Source organism: Pungitius pungitius, chromosome 17 (assembly GCF_949316345.1).
Source record: "Pungitius pungitius chromosome 17, fPunPun2.1, whole genome shotgun sequence".
Lineage (NCBI taxonomy): Eukaryota > Metazoa > Chordata > Actinopteri > Perciformes > Gasterosteidae > Pungitius > Pungitius pungitius.
This window is the reverse complement of record NC_084916.1, coordinates 1,367,167-1,386,112: the sequence shown is the minus strand read 5'-3', so window position 1 is coordinate 1,386,112 and position 18,946 is coordinate 1,367,167. Positions and strand designations below refer to the sequence as shown.

General features: G+C 44.9%; 2 protein-coding genes across 3 annotated transcripts in view; one reads left to right on the top strand and one right to left on the bottom strand.

The window, feature by feature from the left end:
• The window catches only part of LOC119219626 (prolyl endopeptidase-like), a 36,349-nt gene that overhangs the window by 12,431 nt on the left and 4,972 nt on the right, over window positions 1–18,946 (bottom strand). The gene's annotated exons all lie outside the window — the stretch shown is intronic.
• On the top strand, window positions 7,145–18,840 carry prdm1b (PR domain containing 1b, with ZNF domain). Of its 2 annotated transcripts, XM_037475102.2 has the most exons (7): window positions 7,145–7,291; window positions 7,593–7,918; window positions 11,461–11,580; window positions 12,870–13,110; window positions 15,366–16,276; window positions 16,388–16,516; window positions 16,960–18,840. In XM_037475102.2, exons 2-7 carry the CDS (start codon window positions 7,748–7,750, stop codon window positions 17,533–17,535), a joined length of 2,148 nt encoding a protein of 715 aa, XP_037330999.2. In that variant the 5' UTR covers window positions 7,145–7,291; window positions 7,593–7,747; the 3' UTR covers window positions 17,536–18,840. The 2 variants fall into 2 exon arrangements, with proteins under 2 accessions (XP_037330999.2, XP_037331000.2); XM_037475103.2 differs by lacking the exons at window positions 7,145–7,291; window positions 7,593–7,918; window positions 11,461–11,580 and adding an exon at window positions 12,547–12,631.

Below are 18,946 nucleotides of genomic sequence, written 5' to 3'. Positions count from 1 at the left end.
GAAAAGGTGGGAGGAGGAGGAGGAGGAGGAGGAGGAAGGAAGGATTGGGGTCAGAGAAACTGATCGCCGTGGCCTGGGAGGCGGCCTCTGACTGAGGAAGAGAGTGATGAAGGGGGGGGAGGCCCAGACTGATTCCTGGCAAAATTGCATCGCTCGATCCGGGCCAGCGAGGTGAGCTGTCACCTGGTGAGCCTCACCTGACTCGCTGCGCGCCTGTCTGGGGATTTTCCTTATCTTAGTCTAGACTTCTGAATCAGCACCACAGCTGATCTCATGTTTTTTCTTTTCTCTCTTCTTCCTTCTCTGTCTCACTCTCATCCCACCCCCACCCCCTTCTCTGGAGGGTCTAATTAGCAGACATTTTGTATTGATCCGCTGGATTTGCTCCTGAAATCCCCTTCTCTGTCTGCCAGACAGATCTTGGCTAAAGTCCTCTTCTTTGGCTCTGTGAGATTGAGGAGGGGGGGTTGGGGGCAGGGGTCTTTAGCCCACCTGTTGATCACAAGCCAGAAGCGTGCAGACTTTGCTACACGCTTATATCACCCATTGATTATCCCTGTTCTCCTCATCACAACATCTTTAAGTCTCCAAATACTCGCTGCAGTTGGAGCTCATGCAATGTGGGCCGGCTAGATGGTAAGTGTGTGTGCTGTAGGTTTGAGTTGGCAATAATTAGGGTTTCAGGCTATTAACGTCTCATTAGTTGAGAGAGAGAGGGGGATTCAGATGAACACCCTGGTAATTAAGTGTCATGGAAAGATTATGTAAGCTCAAAAGCACAATGCACTGGCTAATAAACCCAAATCTGTCAGCAAAGGCATAACAGTTTTTTCCCCCCCAATCAACAAGTATCATGATGGGGGAACAATCTAATAGTCCAATGCTGTACCGAAGGTTTTGGGGAACCTATTTGCAGCTACTTCTCAGTCTCTAAGCCATATTATAATGTAATAATAATTACCAAGCAATTTATTGGGCATTGTACATTTCTCCAATTCACATGAGCTCATATCAATTTGCAGAAATGCACAATGACACATGTTATGCAGTGTTTACATTTGGTAGAAGATCATAGTTAAATACTAACAACGCAGCAAGGTAATGGAAGAACCACAGAAGACTGAAGGTTTTAAACAGGTAGGAGTACATGTACACATACACGGGGATGTCCAACAGTGAGTGTGTTAAGGACGGGCTACGCAGAGGCAGACAGGAGGACCCAAACGCAGACTTTTGATCACGCCGAAACTAGAATATCAAAAAGGCCAACAGGACAAAACGCAGAGGGGAACCAGGAACATACGTCCATGCAGAACGTAGACAGGCTACAGGCCACATACATGCAATGATGCGACAAGCGGCACAAGACTCACAGGGCTTAAATACACGGGGGGGGGGTGCAGGTGATTGGACACAGGTGGAAACAATCAGGGACACTGCAGACACTCACAGGGGATGACAGGAAGTGAAGTTGACCCAGGGACACAAGAGACAGGAAAACCACAAAATAGAACAGGAAGTAAATCCAAACCGTGACAATACCCCCCTCAAGGAATGGATCCCAGACGGACCCAAGACCCAAAAGGGCGGAGGGAGGGAGGGAGGGGCAGAAACCAGAGTGAGAGGACATGGGAACGAGGGTCGGGCAGCCGGGGGAGGTCCGGCGGGCGGTTGGGTGGCCAGGGAACCAGGGGGTTGGAAGGGAGGCCGGTCAGGCTTTCTTGGTCGCGTCATTCTGTTGGGGACGGGGAACGCAGACTTTTCTCAGACTTTTAATCACTCTGAAACTACAAAAAATCAAAAAGGCCAACAGGAACAAAACAGGAACAGGAACAGACGTCCATGCAGAACATACATGAACAACAGGCTTCAGACTTACATACATGCAATGACGCAACAAGGGGCACAAGACACACATTTAAATACACCGTTGGAAACAATGATGGACACTGCAGACAATCACAGGGGGATGACAGGTCAGGACAGGAAGTTGACCCAGGGACACACAAGACATGAAAACTTCAAAATAAAACAAGAAGTAAACCCAAACCGTGACAGAGGACCAAGTCTTGCAATCTGAAATAATCTTTAAAAAAAAGGGAACATTCATTCTAATGCAGTTAAACATCAGCTCTGTCATGTAAAGCTAATGTAAGCTGTTGAAATACTTGTTGTGTTTCGAGAGAGAAGTAACTGCTGTGAGTATTGGGCAAATATCCCTCACAGGTCCAGTGCCGCACCTTGCGCATGTTTCCTCTTCTGCTGTGTGTGAGATCATTCACATGTCTAAACTGAGAGAATCACAGCATCAACTTACGGGTGGATCTCACACTCATTCTTTGGTTGAGGCTATTTTGGTTTTTTTTTTAATCAACAAAAAACATCCGTGACACATACTGAAAGAAACTCGTCCTGTTTGCAGAAAAGACGAAGACTGTTCAACAGAGCAATAGTTGCCAGTAACTACAGGAAAATGAACATAGATACGTTACCGCAAATGTTTGTGGTACCATCGAACACTAAGCACATTTCTGTGTATTTCACTTATTGCTTTGGGTCAATGGGTTCATGAAAATATACAAGGATGTGTTTACAGTGGTGCATGGTTTTTCTACAGCCTGCATTTTTCAAAGATACCAGATATATTTTGCTATAATATTAGATTAGAAGTGCTTAAAAGTCCCTTTTGCTAACCCTCCCATGTTCAAAGTTACTATATGCGCAGCACCGAATGAGATGATTGCAGATAAGGATGCAGCTTGTTCTGAAGCCTATGGCCACCTTCTTCCTTCCTCCTCTGATGGCGTGCAATCCAGCTGAGGTGTGAAAATGAGATGTGTTATTTTGGTTTGTCAGAGTCAGCCTCTAAGAAACATTGCTATATTGCAACAGATGATGGTGAGAAAGTGTGAGCTCTCACTTCACTTAAAGTGTTTAGTGTTAGTCATTTAAAAAAGGAGGCAAGGGGCCAAATAATATATTTCAACATGGCTTATAAAGTTTTGGTTTTTAGATCTTATTCAGTATTTCTACACATCTAATTTTGTATTGCTCTCATTTTAAGTTTGAACCTGTTTTACCAGGATGCATTCCTGACTGTTTTATTTCTATTCGCGATTCACTGTTATTCGGTGTGGATTGGGATCTTTTTATTTTTGTCTCTGTTTTGAATATCAGCTTTTATTTCAGCTTGGTGCGGACGAAATGGTGTTCAAGAAAGGTATAAAAGACACTGACAACAATTACATGCTCCGAAGTGGCAGGGACTCAATTTGCAAAACAGTGTGTCAGCGACAGACTGATGCAATGGTTCTCAGCTAATAATAGTCACAATAAATGAAGTACACCAACACCGCTTTCACATGGATCCATGTTTTACATACTCATGTTAAACTCTTGGAATACAATCAGTCCTCTTCTCCAAATATGATCGTATTGGTTTTGTTCCTAGAGTCCGGTGTAATTCTGCAGTATTCAACAATGGCCACAAATAGAAGAAGGTGGTGTAATATGACCGACAAAAACAACGTCGCGCTCATGACACAAATCTTTAGATGGATAAGGAGATAAGGAGAAAAGATTTAAGTCTGTTGTTTGTTTTTTTACGTCTTGTAAAACATTCATTCGCACATCTTAGAACACCAGACAACACCGCCCTGCTCTGACAAAGATTATGAATCAAGATTATGGTTCAAATGATTATGTACGGTTATTCTATTTGACCTACAGATACCACATTGGGTTTTTTTTTTCAACCATATGTATACATGATGGCACTAATTTGTCATTTCATTGTCTTCACGGCAAATGTTCCTGTAGCAACAAAAGGAATAAGCACGTTGGACCAGTGCAAAATTATTGTATATTATTATAAGTCACACTGTATGATGTGTTTGAATTTGAAACAAAGCGCCCTACGGTATAACAAGATGCATTTTATCCTCCTTTTGACACTTTTGAAACAATAGATTTGAAAGATGACTGAAAAACTCTGTGAAAAATGTGACGCCCCCAATCACCAATAACCTCAATCCGTTTAAAAACAAAGATACTTCCAGGAAAACAATTGCCCACATTGCTTGTTGCTATTGAAATGCAATACTGTAATCTTACATATTTAAGGTTGAGCCAGAGGGGATAATCCCTGTGGTTAAAGGGATCTCATGTAAAACTAAGCCGGCCCAACTCGGTAAACAACAACCCCCTGAAAAGTGATGTTTCCGGGGCTACTTGCAGTAGGTCATCCACTTCCTCGTGAAGTCTATATGGATGTTGCTAGGAACCACGTTTACAGAAACAAACATCATCATGCAAATAATCCTCTGCCGCTCAGCTGTTTGCTGTTTACCATGACGGCACCACTAAGGGAGGGGAGCGCCAGTAAAACCAGATGGATTGGGGCCACGTAGAGTAAGACCATGTCATTACGATATCCATTAAAATTGATATATATGTTTGGGGCTTATTTCCTCCACAGGAAGACGGTGACTCGAGGTCAAGAAGCAAAAACAAATAAACAAACAACTTGAGTGCTCACATTTCTTGCTTGCTGGTCTGTTTCCACTTTTCTTTCCACTCTAAGAAAAAACCCAGCGCTGGCCTGACATTATATAGATCACAATGTACTAAGAGAAAAGCAGCAAACTCAAATGTCAACTGGGACAGCAGCAAAGTGTACTGGTCTACTGCTACCACGAGCCGTTGGTTTGGTGTCTAAAGGGTTATTTCCAATTCACCAAACTCACTTTTTGTTTACTCTGATATTGATGGTATTTTCAAAGATTAAAGCAGTTAAGGGCACATCAGAATACTGGTTTGGGTGCGTTGTTGGCTGGTGGAATCAGTGGTTATTGACGTGTAAACAATAAGATTACAACGTAAATAATAATTGCCCTATTGTTTTTCTTGAAGCATATGGAAACCGTACAATGTCCCACCTGGTCCATTAGTTCTTTTTTCACGTGGTATATCGTGTTTATTCGTGTGGGATGCATGATATCGCCAAAATCTTCTTCATAGGTCCTTTCACATCTTGATAATAATGTATAAAGGGATAGCATTTTCTTGGTAATTGAATGAATATCTAATAACAAATAACAAATTATGGTTATTAATTAAATACATTTTTATTATACAGACTTATCTCCAAGCCCTGTGTTCATATGGTTCATTATATCAGGTTGGTGGTCCAAACATTATAAAGCTCTTAATGGATAACCCAAACAACCTTTTGTGTATGTGGCCTTTTGGTCTAAAGAATTACTAAAGTATAGTTTAGTACTATAGTAGTTTTAAAGAAGTTTAAAATCTTAAACGTCCATTATTATTTTCCTTTAGATAGCAGTTAAATTGGCTTGGTTGTATAATCGACAGGTGGCAGCTTTCTCTGTACTACAGGTGTCCATTTAAACCAGACTATTACAAAACACCCAGCCACCATCAACTATTATCAATTCTTTGGTTCCATAACTTTCATCTTTCGCCGTCTCGCAGCGCTTCAGTGCAGCTGACATCAGCTTTTTCCTCTAGGTCATCGTTTTCTGGCTCTCCCGGTGCCGTCACCTCTCCCCCCCCCCTTCTGTGCGCTGCACAGGGGGCTACACCAGGGTTTCCCTCGCTGGAAAAAAAAGAAAAGAAAAAAAAGGTCCCGGATGTGATGTGTGTCCAGTGTGAGATGTGCGGCTACCCTGGAGTCCCGGGTCTTTAGTCTCTGAGCCCTGAGCCTGAGCCCAGACTGTCTGCAAATTAGAGAAATTAGCCTAGCCAGGCGCAGGCCAGTGAAAGAACCCAAATCCCCACTTACCCACCCTCCCTCTCCACCACACACACACACACACACACACACTCCTTCTTCCAATATTAACCCCCCACGCCACACTGGTCAGTAAAGCTCCACTCTTGGAACAGCGGCTTCGCCATATGGCAGCAGCCAATTTACTACTTCACCGGCCAAGTTGGGGAGGAAAGAGGGAGGGGAGGAGGCGGGGTATTTGTGATCCGCGCAAATATAGTTCGTTTTAAATAAATAACCATGTAATTAGAAAGCATTTTCTATTCCTTGCACTTTCATAACATCTATGAAGATTTACATTCACCTTTGAACTCTTATGTAACCCGTGAAGAAACATTTTATTAGTTATTGTTTAAACTTCCTAAATGTAACATGGAAATTGGGAATTGAGTCCAGCCTCAATCTTCAGCGGAGCATACAGGTTATGTAACATCTGGAAATAGCAGTAACACAATCTAAATGTGTGTCACAGTCACTGTTAAGAAGCCAACTACACGGGCTTTATTACAAATATGTTTTTATCATGTCTAGAAAAAATGATTTCTTTCAAATGTGATTTCCCATGAAGTCTCTCAAACAGAAGCGTCGCCACATATAGAAGAATCACCTTCGCTCTCCTGCCGTCCACATGCTCTCTCAACAGCTTTCTCCTGTCACGGCTATCTTTATGCACGTATAATTAGCCTGTCCGTGAGTCTGAAAATAACGGGAATGCTCGCCAGACACGTGCGAGTCCTGCGTGCAGGGATGACCTGACCTACATCTGTACCTGTGAGTGAGTGAAAACACCCATCAGTCTCCACTGCATCGGAGAGAGAATACATTATTATTCTTTTTTTACCTTTATACTCCACCCAGACTAAAAATACTGGATAAAGAACTACTTCCACGTGTGTTTGTGTAAGTTGTGGATTTATTGTGTCATGTGTGTGTTGTAAAGGTCTTAGTTAAAGATGTTCTACAGTGAGATGTAGGTCAAGGAGATACAGTGGCAGCCGATTGCTCATTAAGTGCCAAACCAAGCAAAAGTCTATGAGTGTGTTTTTCAGTGGCAACAGGCCAGCCATCTGCTCTTCCTTTATTCATTCATTAACATGTCCTCTTTGTGTGCACATTGACGTGTGTGTGTGTGTGTGTGTGTGTGTGTGCGTATTAATGTGTAAGCATTCATCACAACAGCCACTTGCTGGCCAAGTGTACAACGTCACTGATGTTGTTGTCCAAAGCCAACAGTTGTGTGTCAGATGGCACAATCACGTGACCACAGCGGCTTGTGATTGGCCAGAGCGTTGAGCTAAAAAAGGTTGGCACAATGCAGGCTCGTGAGCTTCTGGTGACAAAGTGACCACAGCAAGAGTGGATACCAAAAGGATATAACCCATCCCTGAAGAATACACCGCAGAGAGAAGAGAGTGTATGAAGAGGAGGGAGCAGATAAAACAATTAAGGGATGACAGAGCCAAAGAGATGATGATCCTCCAGCTGAAGGAATGTGTGGAAGTAAGTCATGTCTCCTTTTCCTATTTTCTTGCTGACAGGGATAACAAAATGGTTAAACAATACAGGGTGAGGGCAAAAGCACAGGATGACCATGGATTTCTGGCAGTTAAAGGCTTTGAATACTTTAGATACATTTATTCTATTCAACTTCAGGTCAACCTACGAGGCCCACACACACAGGCTTTACAGGAAGATGTCTCCACTCCATATTATCTTCTAATGTACTTGTTCTCATGCTCACACTATAACATGATAACAGCTGATTTCTGTGGCACTAAAATTCTCTGTCTTCTCTTTCAAGATCCTGATCTTTAACCAGCGTACCTAAGACAAGGGACCAACCCGACCAAACCAAAGTACTTCATACCAAAGCAACCAAGACCGAACAGGGCCAAACTAAACCAAAGCTCTGTGAAGCCTGAGTCCATCAGCTGCTGACTATTCTATACTGTCAAGATGAAGCTGGAAAGCACACTGGGAGACATGAGCAGGTGGAGGGAGGTGGACTTCGTCCTCAACTGCACCTACATTGTGCCAGACCAAGTGTCGGACCCCAGTTTCAGCTTGCCCAAAGCCATGACATCCATCCCACGTAACCTCACCTTCGAATACAGCACAGACAATGAGGTAAGAGCCTTTCAACTTCTAAAAGGTTAGAGATACACAATGGGCTTCTCCTAAATGTGTTAAAAAGGCCAAATTACATCTGATCTTAAACCATTTACATGATTTGCTGATCCTGAGAACATTTGCTCTCCTTTGCGTATGCTCAATCCCATTTTCCCATCTTGAACGGGCAGTTTGGTCACTTTATAGATTTTGTGTTTACACCTTGAAATTCTAAATCTCCGTTGCCTAACATTCTGTTGGGCCATCTGCATTTGCCTCCTCGAAACAAAAGATGTGCTGACTAATGAGCTCTTCGCACATACAGTAGGCTGAACCACATACGTGTGCGTGTGTGGGGGGGGGTGGCCACTGGCAGCTTGAGCTCAGGGGCCTTTTTATGTCTCCTGGCTGCCATAACATTTCTCCGCCCATGTGCAGCCTCTTCAGGAGGCGCAAACTCGACTTCTCGGAGCTCTCTCAGCTCGCCGACTGGTTGGCTCGCCTTCCTCTGCCCGGACACGTCACCGCCAAGCGCCGCAATCGTGCTTTGAAGCGCGTTTTTTTTTTTTTTTAAAGGCAATTTGTATTGAAGAGCAAATGGTCTTCTTTAAAAAGGAAGAGAGAGAAAGAGAGATGTCACACTCACTGGTTTTAGAGTCCACACTCTGATGCTTGCGGTTTACTTCGCTTTCGTCTTCCTCTTTCCGCCCCTTTCCCAGGCAACACTTTCTGCCGTCGTTCCCCTTCTCTACTTCTCTCGGGCCCCACTAAGCAGAAGTTACTGCTGCAGGATGAGAAAAGCATGCAAAGCAAGGTGATAAGAATCACTTTAAGGTCTTACTTCTTATATTATCATATAATATTATCTGTCATTGTCCAATCAGATTTGTCAGATTCAGGTCACGTTTCAAATGGTCCCGCCTCTCTCGGGGGCGAATTCATTGACGTGGAAAATTGGCCAAGCATTCTCCCGTTGACTCTCATGTTAAAACTTTTTTTCCGAAAATCGAGCCTTCAATGCATTTTCAATGAGGATTTGGGGCTCGCACTTACGCGCTTGCGTCATACGTAACTGAGCAAAGAGAGCGAGGGGGGAGGGGGGGGGGGGGGTGGGGATATTTTCGATCAAGTAGCTATTTAGAATCACATTCTGTTAACTTGTGCATAATTCCCAATTTCTATTGATGTATTTTCACTTAATCTTGCTAAATTCTACAAGGCAAATAAATTAAGTTAAAACTTGTTCCTTGGCCCCATTTGCCTTTGTAAGATGTTCTATTTTGGTCTTTATTATTTTTGTCAGAATGCACCAGAATGCTTCGTTTGTATGTGAAAAAAAAAACGTTATTTAGCCCCCCCCTACAATAAAATTCACCAGCCTCACAAGGCTGTTATTGCTACATCAGGTAATTAGGTGCAGGTGTGTGCATAATGTGATCAGCAACACAAAATCAAGCACGAGCACAGACTCACATGCTGGCCGGTAATCTGCTTTGCTTAAACTTGTCCATTGAGCGGTTTGCCTCACTAAATATGCTTGTGTGAATCCCCCCCCCCCCCCCCCGAAGCTAACGTTGGAAAACCGCCTGCAAAGATCTTAAAGCACAGCCGCTACTTTGGGTGGGATTTTTGGGGACAGCTACACGTACACCTTTATTAGGAAGGGATTTTTAACACGGGCCTGATCCACCTGTTTCTGATGCGTCCAATTTAAGGAGTCTGTTTTCAAACTGAGGACGTGGTCAAAACACGTCATCATAGTTTAGCACCTGTGTGGCAACCTGGAGGATTTCATACATCCTCTTATTCCGTAACCCCGAACTTCCCCACACTTTTTTCCCGAAACTCCTTTTGCTCCCGTGTGTTTTTTTTCTCTCATTCCAAAGCGTGCCAGGACATGCAGAGAAGGTTGGAGGGGGCACGTGGCAGATGGGGTTGTTAGCCAGTGAGCTGAGAGAGAGAGAGAGAGAGAGAGAGAGAGAGAGAGAGAGCATCGTAAGGGACGGATCGGGGGGTGTGAGCCGGAGGAGAAGGGGGGGGGGGGGGATTTAGGTTAAAACCAGATGATTAACTTTCATTGGGAACAGGCAGCCATCCTGGCAGGCGCACAAGCTATTTTGAGGGAGGGGGTTTAAGAAAAGACAAGGGGATTGGGGGAAGGCCAGAGAAAAGGGGGCCGTTGTGAAGTGTTATGGAGCGGTTCCGTTTAAGAACGCTCGTCCTCCTTTCTGCAACACCCCAACCCGCCCTCCCCACCCCGCCCAAACCACCCCCCCCCCCCCCCACCTCCTCCCCCCATCTTCCCAACCTGGCTGAACGGAGCGGTTAAGCTGCAGCGGCGGTCAAATCGACTCGTTAGTCACGCGACGCCAGCAGAGCACAATGTGCCTGTCACAATGGGTCATCACATCCGGGAATCAGCCTCCTTGGCCGCTCGATCCCCAAACACACACACACACTCCCCTGCTGCACTCAGTGACCGGTTGTTCTTCTAATGAACTTCTTGTACATCGTTCGGTGCTCTCTCAGGGTGTGGAGGTGCTTGTCGTTTGGGTTTGCTCAGGTTTGACCTTTATACCAGAAGCCATTGAAAAGCTTTTGAGGGTTCGTTGGAATTAGAATGCCTCAATAAATACACGCTCTTCCTTCCAAAGAAAGAGTGTGTATTTATTGATGCGGAGGTGGGGGGGTGTGGGGGGAGGGGGGGGTTGGAATTGAAGACAAAGCTCCTCAAGACACGGAGACTGAGCGTACGCCGCAGATGGCTTGTGTGTGTTGGGGTTCGTTTTGAGAGGGGTTGACCCCAAGCCTGTCCACTTTCTAAGCAAGTGTGAATCATGAAGCTGCTCTGCATAACAAAGAGAAGACTGACATTTCCTCTTCGCCCGTCCTTCAGATTTCTCAGTTTTCTGCTTCAACTGACAACTCAAATTTTCAGAAATTACCCAATAACCTGCGGGGTGGGTTTTGTTCTTACCACAAATGGCTCAATGTGCTGAGTACCCTATTACGGATAAAAGTGACTCATTTCAAAGAGCTCATAATCAGGCGTTTTAGGCTTTGATGTAACGACCAAGCAGTGTAATAATTGTTTGTATTTATTGCTTTGGTTGCTTTTCTTCTGTGACCAATAAAAGTCACAAACGAGAGCTCAACATTCAGAGGGCTACAAGACAAACAACAGGTGACGGCGCTTTCTGTCTGAGTTTATGACGACATCGGGTCACGGATCAGTGGAGTAGGTCAGAGAAAGTGTAATTCTCTTCATTTGATTAGCTAGTTAGTGTTGAAAGTATCTCACATTGTGGGTTTTAACCTGGCTGGAGAGCTGTCTGGGTGAACATGACAAAGCAACCACAATTGCAACCGAGGCCAATGACCTGCTGGACACAATGGACACACACATGTATTGCACGATGCATGCTGTGTGTATTTGAAGAAATATCTACTTTTCAGTGCTCTTTCAACACCTTTATCTGAGTTAATGTGTAATATTTTCCATGAGAGATGAATGATGGAGAAATGGAGAAATATAACGATGGATTTGATCTGTGTTCCAGGTGATGGGCGTCTTCAGCAAAGAGTACATCCCTCAGGGGACTCGGTTTGGCCCTCTGCAAGGGGTCATCTACACCAAAGACAACGTTCCCAAACAGGCCAACAGGAAATACTTTTGGCGGGTAAGGGAAACACCCACACATGAATGCAATGTATAGGAGTTTATAGGAATTTCCCTGCTGCCGGGCTAATAAAGGATTGTCTTATTTGATCTCAAACTCTACGGTCTACGGGTTCTGCATTAATACTGTCAACTAGCTTGAGCGATATCAGTCAAATCTACAGCAACAAAATGACCAGGTTTTCTTCTTTCTCGGTTTTCATAATAACAAAAACAAAAATAGAGACGTCCATTCTAAGAAGTTTCACAAATCCATACGTCAACACACTCCAGTAATGTACAGGGATTTTGGGCAAACTTTTAAGAGGAAGTCAATGTTGCCGGTAATGGGTTCCCTCTCACCCAGTCATCAAAGTTTACCGTCACACACACACACACACACACACACACACACAGGGACTATTGCTTGTCATGCACGCACAAGCATTCAGACTATCCTGATCTTTGCGCTCACCCTAACCCACTAGCCTTCACGTGCCTCGTCTCTTTTCTCCCTCTCTCGCTTTCATTTGGCCAGAAAGCTTATGTCACTGAAGGAATTCTGCTGAGTCAGAGTTTTTGTTCCCATCGTACGTGTTTTCCTTCCGGCCATATTTCCTGTAAACTTGTGCAAGGGGTGTTGCAGCGGTGCAATAGTGAGAGTGTGACGTTCTCTGGGAGGGATCGCGTTTCAAACTTGTGACACAGGTAGAGGGACGGGGGGGGGGGGGCTGACGTGCTGCTGAAGGCATGCCTGCGATCGCGTTTGGCCACCTGACGGGCTGGCAGGCATGCCTTTGAATATCAGATGTTTATCACCAAGCACTAATCCAAAGAAGAAGAAGAAGAAAAAAAGAGATAAGGAAGAAAGAGGGGGGGAAATGACAGAGAGACAGCAATTGTGGTGAGTGGGCGACCACGCCCACTTAGTAGGCGTGGAGGCGTGTGTACTTAAACAGTACTCACCCACACAAACACACTCAGGACGCAAAGAGCTGTTGGGTGCAGCAGGCCAAAGGAGGATAATTCACAGGGACTGAAAGCTGAAGGATATTTAACTGCACATGGCAGAGGTGACTCTTTTCTTCATAGCGTTGTGCTATTCAAAATTGTTGTCAGTGGATTTCATTTTTAAGAATTTGAGCATCACATTGCTGAAATGTCTATAATTAATTGTGGACCTGGCCACGCATGTGAACAACGCTCAAGTGATGATTGATGGACGTCCAAAATTAAATATTTTAATATGAGGAATAACCAGTTGCTTTAGGTTTGATTATATTTTAATCCTGTCCATTTCTTCTCCTGCAGATTTACAGCAATGAGCAGCTCCAAAACTTTATTGATGGCTATGACGTCCACAGGAGCAACTGGATGCGCTACGTCAACCCGGCCCGGTCTCTGGCCGAACAGAACCTGGTGGCGTGCCAGAACGGCCGGGACATCTACTTCTACACCATTAGACCGGTGGAGCCCAATCAGGAGCTGCTGGTCTGGTACAGCCAGGAGTTTGCCCAGAGGCTCTGCAGCCAGCAAGTCGACATGAAACTGAGTGAGTGCAGCGGGGGGCGGCCGGCTTGGCTAGTTTTGTGTCAAGATGTGGTCTTACAACCAAAAATCTCGAGGAAGAAGAATAAATGATTTAGAGGCGACGCGTCACAATGACATACGCCAGATCTGACAAAGTGACAGATTAACATCTGACCAAACGTGACTAAACACTGCGTCAGAAGGCAATATCTAGTATCGGCAAAATGATGGCTGCTCAAGATGAATGAAGACGTGTTTATTCTTCCTTCCTATGAATAAGACATGATGTTATCTTTCACCAACAGCAGAGATTGGTTTATTGCTATTTCTTCCTGTCTGGCTGATTGTAAGCAAATATCTATGCAACATTCATATCATTGGGGAATGCAAACAAACTTAGACTAGATGTGGTGAAGGACGTGATATTTTAAGGAGCGCAGATCAACATACCGTATTTTCGCGACTATACGGCGCACTTAAAATCCTTTTTTTTCTAAAAAAACGACGCGTGCGCCTTGTAATCCGGAGCGCCGTATATATGGATCAATTGGTTGTGTATTGTAACGGACTGTTTTCATGTTCTGGAGCGGCGTTGCACTTTACAGAGTTTTGGGATGGTCAGTGAAGGGCGCACAATGTGACGTCACTCATCTTAGTGCCACCTATGGCGAGGCGGGAGTTGTTGTTGTTTTGGAGAGCGATGGTGTGTTTTTGTTCGGCCGACAGTAGCCTGTTTCTCCACAATAAAAGCAGAAGATAAGCACATTGTCCAGAGATTCATTAGCGAGAGTTGCTACAGTACATTAAAGCTCGTAGTTGGATGTCGGGATCGCGCTGACGGTCCACCGTCTGTTCCAGCGCTGCCTCTCGGTGCAAGATGCATGAAAGCATTTGCCAAGAATGTTTTCATTAATCAAGAATTAAAGTTGGAGGTTCAGAGATATTGTTAATATCCACATTAACGTTTGAACAACGTTACCATGGGAGAGACGAGTTTTCAGAACGCTTAATAACATTTGATATAGCACAGCCCGATCTAGTGGATGCACAACGGAGCCCCAGTCAAACGTTTTACTGCAGGTACTTTCTCTAATGCAGCGGAGTGTCAGCGTTTTTCCGGTTCGTCCGTCCATGTTTTCAGTCAGCGCGGCAATTAGAACGCGGAAGCACACCCCCCCCCCCCCGCCACCGCCAGCGAATGCGGAAGCACCCCCCTGTCGACGGGGGACGAGCCGCGACCCGGGTCCCGGATATGCGCCTTATAATCCGGTGCGCCCTATATATGAAAATATTTCTAAAATCGGCGATTTATTAAAGGTGCGCCTTATAATTCAGTGAGCCGTATAGTCGCGAAAATACGGTAAGCGGAATAAAGCCTGGTCAAAGTACCGTTATGAGTATTTGTTTGCAGCTAGTTGTAGAAGAGCAAGTCATCCCGAATGGTTATCTGTCGCCATAAAGTCCGATGACTCATGCCAACTGGATACACCGGATGGGTTTTCATTGATCTTGGTGACTAATGCTAAGGTGGAATCACTACGTTTCATCAACTTATAGGATCTTAAAAGCTTTAGTGTTCTCTTCCAGTTCAGGTTTACTCATTGTTTAACCATCCCGGTTATTCATATTGAAGGCAGTCTCACTTGGAAACTCAGTTACAAGCAAAGTTTGACTCTGTAAATTCATTTTATTATTCAGCAAAGTGTAAAAATAAACCATTTCAAAGTTATTACATATAAAACACAAACTCATGATTTGGAAAGAGGTACATTTTGCAACTTCGTATTTGAAAAGTCATGTTATTTTCTTAAAACTGTAATTATATCCTAGGTGGTTTAGTATGTAGTGATGATGGCACTATATCATGACACCACGTACAGTAATGGTGACAAATTCTCAGAAGAGACCAAAAAAAGAGGAAAAAAAAGCTGTTTCACATTATCAGAGACACAGTTTCGCAAATGAAACTCTGAATCTTGACATGACAGATGTAGCCCCACCCACGCTTATGTATTCTCCCACATCAAAATCACTACTGTGATTGACAAACGGAAACCTATAGCTTATGATGGACACGACAAGTCAGAGTGAAACTACTATCATTTACCATAAGAGGCAGGGCTGTTTGTGGGTGGATGGTTGTTGGAGTGCGTGAAGTACTTTAATGTGTAGATCCAAACAGATATTACGATGAGCTTTTCCAATATTTGGTGCAGTTATTCAATGTAAATAATAATGCTGTAACCATACTCAATTTAAATTTTAATCCATTTACAGAATACACAAACTCTGATGAAGAGCGAGAGCCGGAGTGCCCCAAACAGCACCTACCTCAGACGACATGGCTCACAGACAGAACCAAGGAGGAGGTGAAAGAAGAGAGGGATGAGGATGGAGAGGAGAACATTGACGTGGAGATGTTGGAAAGAGACACGCCTCCCGACACGCCTGATAACCAGATCATGGACTTCAGCAAAAAGGTGGAGAAGGAGTCGAGCGTCAGGGATACGGAAGACCGGCACACGATTCCACCCCCTGAGCCCCAACACGGAGAGAGAGGCCTGGGCTCAAATCACCGGTACTCACTGGATCCCCAGCCTGCAGAGCAACGACACCTCCCGCTTCACCTCCACGGCCTCTACAGGGAAGGTGTTTCATCCTACCCTATTTACCCCCAATCCACACCCATGGAGCCCAATTACCAGCTCCTACCTCCCTACGGTGCACACTATCCTCGCCTCCTCCTCCCCTCGTACTCTCCTCCCTTCCCTGGAATGTTGCCCTCACGAGGATACCTCCGATACAACAGCTACCTGAGCACCGACGGCCTTCCGTACCCTCCCATCGGCCAGGCTAACTTGGTGCCAGTGTCCCTCCCGTACCCGCAGCCTTCACAGGGAAGTCTGAAAGAACTCAAAGCAAACGTGTCGCCGCCACGAGGCGCACCAGCCACGCCGGAGCTCTCCCCCCTCCCCAAAGCAGACAGTCAGCATCGGTCCACCGAGCAGGCCCCCTCCGGTTTTGAGGAAGCCATGAACCTAAGCCTGGATACGATCAAAAGCAAAGCAGCGACACGCAATGGCCCCGGCCACAAATCGCTGCCATATCCGCTGCAGAAGCAGAACGGAAAGATCAAGTATGAATGTAATATCTGCTCAAAGACTTTCGGACAGCTGTCAAACCTCAAGGTAAGCGCGTCCACGCCGCTCTCCTTTGTTCAGAACTTCTATTCAATCCGTGACAGTTTTTCCACACCGTTTGACACCGGTGCTCATGATGTATGCTATTTGTGTTTTCAGGTCCACCTCCGAGTGCACAGTGGCGAGAGGCCGTTCCAGTGTAACCTTTGTAAAAAGAGCTTCACTCAGCTGGCACACCTCCAGAAACATCACCTGGTCCACACGGGGGAGAAGCCACACGAATGTCAGGTATGTTGAAAGTTACATTGTGACTTTCTGTTTTCATGTCGCGCTACACGCTTCTTAAGAATCAACCCGAAGATGAAGCAGATGGTAAAATCATGAGCGGGAAAGACGCACACTGTAAACACACAGCACACCCGGGTAGTTTGTGACTCACATACCTTTCTGGTAAGACAGTGTTTGGTTTTCCATGAGCCATTACTCGGTACTTGGTCATGTAATGTTGACACCGTCATGCTGTGGGTGTAGATTAAATAGAACATAGAAAGAGATGTTGTTTTATCAAGGTACCCCGCAGAACTGGAATGACATGGTCAACCCTTAATACACCACCTTAAATGACACATCGACATGATACTGTCTTGAATAATCCCAAACACAACGTGTTGACAATCAGCCGCGTGACGGTTGCTTAAAGAAGACTTAACCTTTTATCTCCTGCTTTCCAGGTGTGTCACAAACGCTTCAGTAGCACCAGCAACTTGAAAACGCACCTCCGCCTCCACTCTGGAGAGAAACCCTACCAGTGCAAGCTGTGCAACACCAAGTTCACCCAGTACATCCACCTCAAACTGCACCGCCGCCTCCACAGCAGCCGCGATCGCCCCTACCGCTGCCAGCTCTGCGCCCAGGCCTTCTTCCACCGCTTTTCCCTGCGCATCCACCAGTGCAGCTGCTGCGCGGCCGAGTCCCGCGCGCCCGTCGACGCGCACATGAAGCAGACGGTGGAGCGATTCGACGCCAGCCAAGAGGCTGACATGCTCACGGAGGCGGCGTCGGCGCCGCAGGTGGAGGAGGCGGTGGAGCGCTGGCTGGATCGCACCTTGGAGGGCGAGGGAAAGGAGGACCAGGAGGAGGCAACCCTGCTGCTGAAAGCCCTGGCGGCAGCCATCAAGTCGACAGCGACGCCGGCGGCCCAGGCGGCGACCGCCGCGTCGCATCACAGCCCTCCGCTGGCCTATCAGGAGAGAGCCAGCGTTGTTCACCTCCACCACCGGCCAACGGTGAAGGCGGAAGGACAGTGAGAAGGAACCCGAGAGAGGAAGGCGTATTGAAAAGGACATACAGCATACCACAAACCAAGAAAACAGATGTTTCGCCAAATAAAACTCCCCAAATGCTCTGATAATCTAACAAGCGCAGCACCAAAACAAGAGCATTCCAAAGACTGGGCGAGGGTATTCACTCCTTGTGCTTCCTCCCAAAACTCAAACTGTGAAATGTTGAAGACTCTTTTCACTCAGGTAGAGAATCGTTTGCTTTTTTTGTGCTTTAACTTATTACTTTTCTTGACATTTGAGTCGTCTTTATTTATTTAGTTTGAGCTAGTTTTTTTTCTACAGTTAGTGTTTTTTCTGTGTTGACACTTGTAGAGATTTGATCTCTTAGGGAAACCACAAATGGACTCAGGAACAATGGTGGCAACGACCCTGCGGAAGAGTCTTCCTTTGTTAAATGGTTCGTCTTTGTCTGAAGACGCGTTTGAGCGAACGACAGGGTGAAAGTGGCACAAACCACATTTCTTGTCTTTAACGATTTGCCACTATTTTATTTATTTATGATTAAAAAAGGGAAAAAAATCAGGTCTGTTAAAATTGTGTGTTGATAAGCAATCGCCAAAACTACAATCAAAGAACGTGAATGTTCAACCGATAACATTATATGTGAAGAAAGAGGTTAAGAAGAAAGAGCATAACCCCTTTTTTCTTGATTGTCCAGCAACTTCTCGCAGTTCATTTTGATATCAAAGAATCAAAAAGGCACAACGTACTGAACCAAACCAAATACCACCAGAAGAAACCAAACTACATATTCAATGTGATCGCAGTATGTTCATGAAGAATGTACACTGTCTTTCTTACTGCAGCGCGTTATGTCCCTGATGACTAAGAAGGTGGATCGCTGTGTTGCTTTTCACTGGATTCTAATATTTCAGATAATTCCTACACGCGATGCTTTAGTGGGAAAAGTTTTGGACGAGCAACACAGGGCCAACTTTAATATTTTTGTCGCTTGGCAATGGAAAATAGTTCAACCTGTTTTCTTTTGGTTAGGCAGGTACTATTCTTGAAAATTGTACTACTGAGTCAATGATCTACTTCTTTCATGATTTGTGTAGCGTTTTTTTTTTTACTTGGTACAATATGTTTGTCTATGTAGTTTATTTTTGCAAACAAGTGATGAGATGTTAAGAATTTATATGTGAGAGACTATTTTGATGATACTTTTATATTTACATGATGTAGCATATTAAAGATATTGTTTCTATACATGCTGTTTTTGTGCGGGTTTCTATTCCTGTGTAAGATTTGGGGAACAATGCAGTAACAGGGAAGGCAGAAAATAAATCAACCAAAAAAGTACATTCTTTGCGCATGAAATCTTCAACGAGACCCCAAGACAATTAACGTGAAGGTTGTGCATAGTGACTACTGG